General features: G+C 32.3%; 1 protein-coding gene across 1 annotated transcript; it reads right to left on the bottom strand.

Annotated features, from left to right (window-relative positions):
- Positions 1-10,787: 10,787 nt before the first annotated feature.
- LOC145075671 (protein FAR1-RELATED SEQUENCE 5-like) lies at positions 10,788-11,664 on the bottom strand. The gene is made up of 2 exons (XM_079021828.1): positions 11,559-11,664; positions 10,788-11,515 (listed from the first exon to the last, which is right to left on the bottom strand). The coding sequence occupies exons 1-2, from the start codon at positions 11,662-11,664 to the stop codon at positions 10,788-10,790; spliced, it is 834 nt and encodes a 277-aa protein (XP_078877954.1).
- Between the last annotated feature and the right edge of the window lie 362 nt (positions 11,665-12,026).

The raw sequence follows: 12,026 nt of genomic DNA, 5'->3' as shown, positions 1-12,026 counted from the left end.
CTTCCTCATACCAGACGACGTATACTCTGCCAAAACTCTCCCATTTTTCTCTTCGATGACGATTTGTGACATCACTGCAACTTCCACTGACGCCACTATTCTCCACCCTACTCAGATCGTGGAACCACCACCGATTAACCTCCCTCGCTGACTACCACAACCGCTGCCGACTGCCACTTCCACTTGCCGACTGTCACCTCTGATTACGACCTGCTCGCATCGGCCACATTCGTTTTCTCTATCCATTTCTCTTTTTCTTCTTTTCTGACCACTGTTTATCACTGTCACATACATAATTGTTAAAAAAAATCCATGTTGTTAAGGTACGTCTCCGGTAAGGACACCACATCACCACCGACTGCAACTATGTTTTTCCGGCAAGCACATGTTAGTTTTTTTTTTCACTTCTGAATGTGTATTGTATGTATATGGATCTGTTAATCATTGTATGTATTGTTGAATGTATATGTAAAATTGATGTATATATGATGGGATGTCAAGTCCACCAAGCAAATTACACCCTTTGTTTGCAAATAAAACGTAATATAATGGTAAAAAGGGGTATCGATCCTCGAGGAAATGGTTGTATTAAACTACTAATGCAATCTATTAGAACTAGTTCAAATAAACTAACTAACTACAAGTAAACTAAAAAGGGGGTGTTGTGATTGTTTGAAAACTAAAAGACTTGAATAACTAAAAAGCTTGCAATTAAGCAAGATGGTGAGATGCTCAAATGTTGGGAACAATTGGTTAACCAAGGCAATTCAACACAATGAACCTTTGTGTTTTTATCATTAGGATTCAATACAAAGCTTATCATTCATCCCAAATTGGTTATAGCACTCATGAAGCATGATATGCCAAGATTCCTCATAGGTAGTGTGGAGGTTGGGGAAGCCCACAACACACCTTTTTAATCAAAATCAAAGATCCAATTGAAGCAATTGAACCCAAGAAGTTAATTATCCTTAAGAATGAAGAAATCCCCAATTCCTAGAGGATGTCAATGCTTACACATCCATAAAGGAGCTATGATTCATAAGCTAGAGATGATTTCTACCATCATAAAGCTCTTGTTCTAAGTAAATTCAATGATTCAATGCAAAACCAAAGAAATAAACCAACAATTGCTCATTCAAGTACCAAGCTTATTATCAATGTATCAAACAAGCATAATAAATATGAACTAGAATCATAAGCATGAGATAATTGATAATCAAACATGAATCCTTCAAAAACCCATAAACATTCAAGGGTTTTAGCCAAAGTTAACCAAAATAGAGAGTTTAGCCACTCATGGCAATAGAACAACAATCATAAAAGTCTAATTGCATAAAGAAACTACCAATAACTTAGAAAGATGAAAAGAAATGAGTCTTGAGCTTCAAAATCGCATTCTTCAGCTCTCTAATGGTGTAAAATCGAGATTATGGCTGCTAGATCTGATCCCCCAAGGTAATGGCAAGCCAAATGACCAAAATGCCCAAACTGGGCAGTTACGCGGGTACCCACGCGACGAAAATTCCACCCGCGCAAATGTTGTTGTAATGTTATTGGTTCTTCATTCCTCCACTCCACCCTTCCACTACCAAAGATTCATTTGGTCCCCTCCATATCCATGTGATTTAAACTAGTCAATCATCTTTTAGCTACAAAAATGGATGCTCCAAGCCTAAAAATAGAAGTTTATGACCCATATTCACATATCCAAAATATCCAAGTCTTCAACTCTTTAAGGCCCAAGTCTTCTTTTATGGATCCGCCAAGCCCAATAGCACCTCAAGAGCCCACAAGTTTGTCTTCACTCTAATCCACAATCGCGATAAGCTCCAAAACCCTGCAAAATTCCTCATGCAAAATAAAAAGCACCCGGTATGATCCATACTAACGAAAATAAATAAAATACAATGAAATAATGATAAAAAGATCTAAAAATCTAAAATAAACTAATAAAAATAAGGAAATAAAATAAGCTATCAATATATGTGAAACTATTGAATGTATATGTAAAATTGATGTATATATGTGAAACTGTTGAATTTGTATGTAAAAATGTGTGTATTGTTGAATGTATATGTAAAATTTATCCAAAACAATTCATTTTTGATCCCAAAACAGTCCACTATGATATGCCTTTTGTTGGTTAATCATTTTTTATATGTTACTATGTAAATAATGACTTAAACAAATAAAAGAAAACCAATAATTAATAGGAAAGTTGTATTTAAAAGAAACAAAATTCGTAATGCTTTTTTTGTTTTTTTTTAAAATGGCATAATAAAATGAATATTGTCAAATATTTCTAAGAATATGATAGTTATCATTCAATAATACAATCATAATAAACTAAAGACAAAACTGCACAAATGGTCCCTATGGTTTGTCAAAAATTGTCACTTTGGTCCAAAAAGGTTTGGACTAGTACCAGAGACCCAAACTTTTCATTGTTTTGCGAGTTTGGTCCAATTTACTATTAACTTTTTCATAATGACGATTTTGCCCTTACTTTTTTCTTTTTCATTTTTTTTATTATCTAAAGTTTTTTTCAGATTAAAAAAAAAAGAAAAAAGAAAAAAGAAAATTTTCCTTTTCTATATAATTTATATAATTTTTATAACAGAAAAAATAAAAAAGAAAAAAGAAAATCTCTCTCTCTCTCTCTCTCTCTCTCTCTCTCTTTCTCGGGTGAAACCTGCCATCGGAGATGGTGTCTCCGGTCACCAAAGTGGAGGCAATATCCCTTCACTGTCAATTAGCAAAACCCAAACCCCTCTTTCGATGTATGTGATCGCCTTTGATCTCTACAACCCCGTAGATGACCAAAGCGGAGATGAAGGCCACCGAAAAAGGCACAACCCTCATCCTCTTTATTTTTCCTTTCTTTCTGCTCATCGATACCTGCCAAACACCCAACGATCGACTGCTGATACGGCTTGATCCTTTTGATTTGTTAGTCGTCGTCGATGAGGAGTAAAACCACAAAGGAATTCGTCGGAGACCGGTTGTCCATTCTCCATCTGATTGCTAGGCGGAGACGAGTGATAGCTAATCCAGATCTTGAACAAAAGCCCTAATCGACAACTTAAATCAAGTCTTCCATTCTCCATCTTTATCTTCTTCTTCTTTGCAAACCCACCATGACACTACATTGTTTTAGTATGTAAATCAAGAATCAAAATAATCTGGAGAAAGGGTTTCTAGGGTTACCGATTGCCAAGAAGATGACAACAAAGACGATGAATTGAATGTTCGAATAGAAAGGGATAATCAACAGTTGTCGTTATTGGCACTTTTGTTTATCTATTCAGGAAATCTTTATGGGTTGCTGCTTCTTGCAAGACCACGACTACATAAGAGAAGCAAGATCTTTATGTTATGGAGATTGGATGGCCCACTAATGTGTGCCATGTAGCGCATGTTACCTTCGATCGGTTCAATGGGTTCTTGGGTCTTCCTATTGAGTTTGAAAGACGAACACCCTTTCATCCTTTTCTCCTATCTATTGAAATCGAAGACCTGAGTTTACATCCTTGTAGTATGCTTAAACCGAAGTCCAATTTTGAGAAGTTCATTCAAAACGTTGATTATCTTAAGAAATCAATAGCCTTTCATTCATCCATTCATACAAGATCGAGAGAGAGAGAGAGAGAGAGAGAGAGATGTATTTTTCTATTATAAAAAATTATAAAAATAAAATAGAAAAGATAAATTTTTTTATTATTTTTTCTTTTAGTTAGAAAAGTATTTAAATAAACAAAAAATACTGTAAAAAGAAAAAGTAAGGGTAAAATCGTCAATATAAAAAAGTTCAAAGCAAATTGGACCAAACTCGCAACAAAATGAAAACTTTGGACCCCTGGTGCTACTCTAAACTTTTTTGGACCAAAGTGACAATTTTGAGCTAACCACAGGGACCATTTGTGCAGTTTTGTCTAAACTAATTATATTATTATAAATTAGTTATTGAAATATCAATTTATAATTATATTAGTTACCCGAATACATTAAGCGTATGTATTTACATATAGTTTCATGAACTATCTTATGTAAAATCACTAATCTACCGATTATATATGAAAATTTAAACTCAAAAAAGTAAAAACAAATAAACAACTTATTATGAAAAAAATAAATAAATAAAAGATTAGATTAAATGAACTTAGCCCATCGAAAATCAATTTAAGTGTTTTTCTAAAAATGACATAATAAAATGAGTATTGTCAAATATTTTTAAGAATATGATAGTTATCTTTCAATAATACAATCATAATAAACTAATTATATTATTTATAAATTAGTTATTGAAATATTAATTTATAATGATATTAGTTACCCAAATGCATTAAGCATATTTATTTATATATAGCTTCATGAACCATCTTATATAAAATCATTAATCTACCGATTATATATGAAAAATTTAACTCGAAAAAAGTAAAAACAAACAAACAATCTTATTATGAAAACAAAAAACTTAAATAAAAAATTAGATTAAATAAATTTAATGCATCGAAAATCTCTTCAAGTGTATTGACATTTAGAGTTTGAGACCTTGCAATCTAATTAAATATGTTATTATTTTATCATTATAATTTTTATGATTATTATAATCCGACAATTAGTTAATTAAAAGAACTAGTCTACGTTATAACATATCACAATCCAAGCCGTTACTTATTCCATCATATTCATTAACTTTGTCACTTCAATATCTATATTTACCAAAAAAAAAAAAAAAAAACAAATACAATATCCAGTTTATAATTAAACAAAAAACACATCAAACAACTTCTTCTTTATATGTTTAAAGAATCAATGATGACAGATGAAATACATAAACCATTGTTTGAGGTTCAACGACAATACTTACATATTTTATAGCAATAATCCGTAACTAATTCATATGTTGTTACTTTTTTTGTTGTTTTGAATGTTGATTTGGAACAGAAAGAAAAGACGATATAAATAAAAATATATATAAGACGGTAAATCTACTAAGTTGTAATCTAATAACTTCATTATTTAAAGTACAATGTAATAATAATAAAAAGTAGGTGTTTTAGTTTGAATTATCTTCCTTTATTTCCTTTTAAATCATCTAGAGCCTAGAAATATATGTTTGAAATTGATTTAGAAATTAATTTCGGGTTGTCCTCGTTTTGGGACTGCTTTTTGAATATTTTATCTCATTTAGGATGTGAATGTGTATTACATGATTGATTGTTTAAAAAAGATTCGATTGTTATTTTCTCTTTGCTCCTCGAGTATATATTTTTATATATACTTAGGAGCTAAGGGGAAATGCTGCCGAATTTTTCTTAAACGGTCAATCAGGTAATACACATTCACATATGAGGTAATGTATTCAAAAAGTGAGTTTAGAAGCCCAACCTTGTGAATACTCTATCCGATTGAACGGTTACTCTCCTTATAAATATTTAATCCTAATTTTAGTTCTTGTAGAGTAAACACCAAAATCTAACTTATGTTTATGTTGCAACATGTCTATGGATAAAACCTGGACTACTATTGAAAAATCGTAACTCTACCTTGTTCCAACAAGGACTCGAATTTTTTCTCGAGAGGTCCAAACCACACGTTGATAACAAAGGTCAAATCAGATTCCCGTATAACAAATGTAATGTCAATAAATTCATACTACTAGCCATAATGAAAATTCGTATACTTCAACATGGTTTTAGTCCACATTATATTATATGGAAGTATCACGGCAAAAATACAGTTCATCCGTTTGTAGAAGACATATCACGTAGTAACGATATGGTCAATGTTATTGCTGATGTTATTGGGGTGTGCTTCAAAATGATTCCAACCACGACGAAGAGAACCCGGATACACAGGGTGGCGATGTCGATGATGGATTTCAAAAGCTATTAGAGGAAGTCCAATTAAAATTATATCTTGGATGTTCGTTTTTGTCCCTTGACTTTTTAGCAAAGCTGATGCATATCAAGGTGATCAACAAATTGACTGATAGTTCATTCGATTAGCTTCTTGAGTTGTTGCAAACTGCATTTCCTCAAGGAAAAAGGGTCCACCGTCACATTATGAATAAAAAAAGACACTTAAAAAGATCGGCTTGGGTTATGAGTCGATGCACATATGTAAAAGTGTCCAGTTTGTAATAAGAGTCGGTGGGTTGATGAAAATACAAAGGGTAAGAAGGTGGTTCATAAGGTGTTATGACACTTTCACATGACCCCTAGACTACAACGTTTGTATTGTTCTAGACAAATAGCTAAAGATATGATTTTGGCATAGTACCGGACGATCCAAATATGGTATGATGCTTTATCTCGTTGATGGTACTTCATGGAAAAAATTTGATATGAAGTATCCTAACTTCTTGAGGGAACCCCGAAACATACACTTAGGGCTTGCTGCTGATGGTTTTAATCTGTTTGGTAACATGTGTAATCCTTATAGCATGTGGCCCGTTATACTCACCACTTACAATCTTCCATCATGGCTATGCATGAAAGAGTCATCCTTCATGTTGACCTTGTTGATTCCCGGCCCCAAAGCACCCAAGAAGGACTTGGATGTGTTCCTTAGGCCGTTGGTGGATGAGTTGAAGCAGTTTTGGAGTTTTGGTGTACGTACTAAAGACACAGCGGAATATACATTCTTCAATATGAAAGCGATGTTGTTATGGATAATAAACGACTTTCCAGCTCGTAGTAGTTTATCCGGTTGGAGCAGACAAGGGTAGAAAGCTTGTCCGACTTGCAATAAAGACACTCCTTTATACCGAGTATCAAATAAAGTCGTATATGATGGTCATTGTCGGTTTTTAGACGTTGACCATCCATGGAGAAAATGTTTGGACTATAATGGCCAACACGAGACAAGAGACACTCCAAGACAATTTAGTAAAGAATAAATACAAGCGCAACACACTCAACTACGATAGTGTTTGTTTAAAAACGTAAGTTACAATAATGTTTATTCAGTTATAACATATTTTTAATGTTTATTCAAGTATATAACATATTTTGTAATGTTAAACAGAATTTGATTAGACTTGAAGCATTTCACATAGTAAATTTTGTTACTATAGACATTATTTGTGTTATTTTAATAACACATATTTTTTTAATGTTTATTCAAGTTTTTATCTATTATCTTAGATTTATTACATTTATATGGAGAATTAGAGATTTATTCTCCAAAATAACACATATTTTTCCTAATTCTTTGTTCGGTTACAACAAGTCATTCCATTTTGTATTTTCCAAAATCAGAAACTATCACAATTCGGAGAAATATTTATCACTTTGTTTTGAACATTTTCATACTCTATTTATACAATTTTATTTCATTCTAATTGATACGGAATGGAATGGAATTTTGGATTTTCTTCAATCATATGTTATCTTAATTAGGTACAAAATTTTGTTATTATAGACATTATTTGAAATTTGAAAGTTTGATATGTTAAAAGATTTGCTAAGAATCTTAGCTAGCATGACATTAAGTATGGGAGCTGATTTTTCCAAGGAGGTTTTTGATACTTCCACTTAATATTTTATATATAGACTATTATACCCTTTAATTTATTTTATTTTTAATTTAAGATTTAAGATAATGAAGATAGAGAAAAATCTTTCCAAGCTATATACGGCAAAAAAAATTAGTTTCCTATTAATATGATAGTTTCTAAAGTCAAAAGCTTTGATTTTTTCAAACAGCTCTTGGAATAATTTCTTTAAATATTTGTAATTACAAATAAAAAAAAAGAATCAACATTTTACAAATATTATATAGACTAGTTAAAGAGGTATCTTGGTATGAATTAACTAAATAGTATAGTCTTTGGCCATCTATTTCCATTCAAAAAAAAAAAAAAAAAAAAAAAAAAAAAAAGACAACCTCAAACTAATAAATATTAAATCACAAGAAAATTAGTCCAACAAAAATATTCAAACTAATGCATATCCAATATTTAAAACTACTCTAATGACATATCATCACTTAAAAAAATTGGATATGCATTTAAATCAAGTAAGAGGTCGTTTGATAGTTGCTGATTGGGTTAGAGCTGACTGAGTTAGGAGCTAATTGGGTTAGAAATGCTGACTGAGTCCACATCTGACTGAATTTATGCTGTTTGATTATTTATCTGACTGATTGTGCTGAATGATTAAAATGACCATATTATCCTTATGTTGTTCTTTTGTGCTGGATAAAATAATTATACAAATAAAAATTATCACATAAAATCCAAATTAAACATACATAATTAAAAATCCAAATACGAAGTGTAATACAAAACCCAAATACGCATTGTCATACATAATAAAAAAAATATATCATTTAACGTGAACCATTTGAAAGTAACTGATTAGCAATCTGGTCACACAAAGTAGTCATATACTCAACGGATTCCGAACCCCATTCCATGCCTTGTATGTTTTGGCCCTCACTTCCTCCACCTCCCACATTAGGAGTAAAAATAGTGTTTTGTTCAAAGTTCGTAAATAGGTCATCTTGAATATCGTATTTCTTTATAAAATTATGGACCGCGACACAGACAATGACTATGTCTCTTTGCACTGGAAAAGGATAAGGAGTCATACGTTTTAAAATTGGAAATCTCGTTTTCAATACACCATAAGCACGCTCAATGAAATTTCTAAGTTGTGCATGAGCATGATTGAACCTTTCTTCCTTAGTTAAAGCTCTGTTTCTTTAAAAATCAGCTAACCAATACCTAGTATTGCGGTAAGGAGCCATAAATCCACGGGTGTTGGTGTATGCAGCATCACAAAGGTAATATTTATCTGTAAATGGGTGACAAATTAATCATATTAATAATATAGATAATAAAACTTATAAAAAAATGACAAACCTGGTGGAGGGAATGGAAATCCAGAAGTCGGATTAAATGCAACTTCTTTCAACCATCACAGTCATATATATATTAATCATTAAAGATTGCTTACAATATTCATTCTTAACTTTTTACTCTATAAAGACAATAATTTGCTTATACTAACATTAATGACATAATTTTTGGCATAGAGTAGGGTACAGCAAGAAAAAGAAACATGCTTGTTCAATCAATTAAAGATGAATTGTCAGGTTTAAAATGGAACCCATAACTCTTAGATGCAAGGTTTTCACTACCAAATGATATAATTAAAAAATATGAAAGTCACACATCTTCAAGATTTCATGAAAACTTGACATTCACATAGGTTGACTGTGAGTTTCGTTGACAGCTTTAAGAAGATAGAATACCACAAAAATATATGGACAGTTCTGGACTATTTTGCCCCTGATTATGGGGTATTGACAGAAATAACATGCAGATTTTTTTTCAAGTTCTGGACAGTTTTGTCCCTCACTATGAATACAGAAAAGCAACGTTAAAAGATTAAAAACAAACCTGTTATGTGTTGTATTTGATCACGGACTGTTGCTCTGGATGACGATTGTTGCAAGGCTTTTGATCGATAAGGGAAACAAGAGGCTGCGTCGATCAAAGGTTAACGGGGGCAGCAACGATTTTTTTTGGATCGATAGGGCAGCAGCGATGAATTGTCAATTAGCAGCAGCAGCGTTTTTTTTCCTTGTGTTTCTCGGTCCATCAAGTTGAAATCAAGGACCGAGTCCTATGTTTTTATTGGACCGAGTCCACACGTTGGTCTGAGTCCTATCCCTATCAAACATGTCAATTGATATTTTACGGACCCAGTCCCTCTTTGGACCCAGTTAGATACGCTATCAAACGACCCCTAAGTTGTTTTCACAACTTATATCATTAATATTATTTGACACTTCATTGTTCATTTGAAAGACATGGGTAGAACTTGAGGCTTTTTGTATTTGTGATGATTCCACAAATTCAAATATTGAAGGGTCACGTGCGGTAGAATTTATTCCTCTTTTCTTTTTTGATTTTGGAGGTCTACCCTTTGGTCGACGAATAATAGGCTCAAATAACGTATCAGATTCAGCCAAAAGTTTAATAATCATAGAATTAGCAAATTATTTCTTACTTTGAGGCCACATTTGGTATCTTGAAGACAACTCACTAAGCAACTCATCAAATTCCTTGGCTCCATCATTATGTAAATTATCTTTTGAATTCAAACGTAACGTATCAATCCTCCACTGTGGATGAACAAGATCCAATGAAAGTGTCATTCCTTCTAAATGTTTTATCTTGTGAGCACAAGGAAGAGCCATGGTTGCCATAAAATGACCAGTACAAGGAGTCATTGTACCTAAAACCAAACATAATAAAGGTTAATGTAAAAAAAATGTTGTGCAAATGTAAAACTATAAGTTTTGTTAATATTACCGGTATTTATTTTTTCATATTGCATATGTATCTCCTTTAATGCAAAATGAGATACACGACACAAAAGCTCTCTAAAAACAGGTGCATCGCAATTATGAAGAACTTGGATTCTCTCACTCGCGAGTTTCACTTTAATCTCATTGAATTCATATTTGATTGCAAGGCAAATCATTTCTGTAACATCTTGAAAGCCACCTGTAGATACTTGTAAATATTGTTTCAGTTTGGCATGAGCACTTTCAGCCCTTGATGATGATCGGTTACCAAAATGTAAATATATGTCCATGCACTAACAAACTTTTCCTTCAAAGGCAACCATGTGTTTTTTATGTACTCAATTACAACTTTCTTTTGCTGAATAAACCAACTCAAATTCACCCCAGTTATGCTCAAAAATAGTTATAGTTGTTGAATATGCTACATTATTCCAACCTGACATAAATAAATTAAACTCTTATGTATGTGCAAAACGCTTCTTGCAATTTGCCAACACATTCTTTTCAATATGCCAAATACACAAAAGGTTTGTTGTGTTTGGAAATACCATATTTATGGCATTCATTAATGCCAACTCTCTGTCAGACATAATCACAGAGGGTTCACAGTTTTCAAGAGTCTTCTTAAACACACTTAATGCCCAAATATAACTATCTTCATCCTCCCTCTCAAGAAATACAAAACCAGAATAAAAAGATGTATTAAAACATGAAACCCCAATGATGTCAAGGAGAGGCATGTTATATTTGTTGGTTTTATATGTACAATCCATTATAAAGATATTAGAGAAAGATTTTGCCAATTTAATTGACAAAGGATGTGCAATAAACAAATGGGTTATATGCTCTATTGAGTTATGTAAAATATCATAGATAAAACCCTCTTTTTCAAACTCTTCAAATAAAGCATTAACCATTGATCGATTGCCCAAGCTTTCCTTGCGGATTTTCGCCTTTAGATTGTATATAGTTCGAGAGACTGCTGGAAGGTTTGGGTTTCCTTGACTCAAAGAAGAAAGAATTTGCCTTAAGGGTATGCCAGAAAGCGTCATGTTTTTTACACTTTGTACATCATTCGGTGATAATCGACGAAATGATGGATGCCCAGAGATATCAGTAGATGGTTCATGGTTGTGAGTCAAGTTTTTTGCCTTAAGTACCCAAACACCATCATCTCCTTTTTTACCTACAATGTGGAAGGAGCAGTTAATCAAACGAGATCAGTGTACTTCTTCCTTTTATCTCCAATACACATTCTATCTCGATAGGAACCGCCTCGATCACATTGTAATGTGACATATTTATCTTTACTTGAATCTCGAATAGATACTCCATATCCTTTAGCATAATAAAAATCTCTTACACTCTTTAGTAATTCATCATACGATTCAAATTTGGAGTTAGCTAAATAGAGTTTTTCACTTTGTACCGTAGAACTTGATGAATCCATTCTCTATGTTCAATCAATTTCAACACAATCAAACACCACATTCAAGTTTAAATCAAAAGGTTAACATAATCAAAATCAATTTGAACACATTTTGAATCATAATCAATTCAATTTTCAATTTTGAATCATAATCAATTCAAGTTTTAACATAATGATAACCCATTCAAGTTTAAACGTGGAGTTATCATATGGTGTTAATATAATCAAAAGTATAAAATATAGCTTCATTAAACAATTGAATAATTCT

Source organism: Lactuca serriola, chromosome 9 (genome assembly GCF_051521515.1).
Source record: "Lactuca serriola cultivar US96UC23 chromosome 9, Lser_US96UC23_V15, whole genome shotgun sequence".
In the NCBI taxonomy this organism is placed as follows: Eukaryota; Viridiplantae; Streptophyta; class Magnoliopsida; order Asterales; family Asteraceae; genus Lactuca; species Lactuca serriola.
Note: the sequence above shows the minus strand (reverse complement) of the source record. Positions and strands in the feature narration are given on the sequence as shown.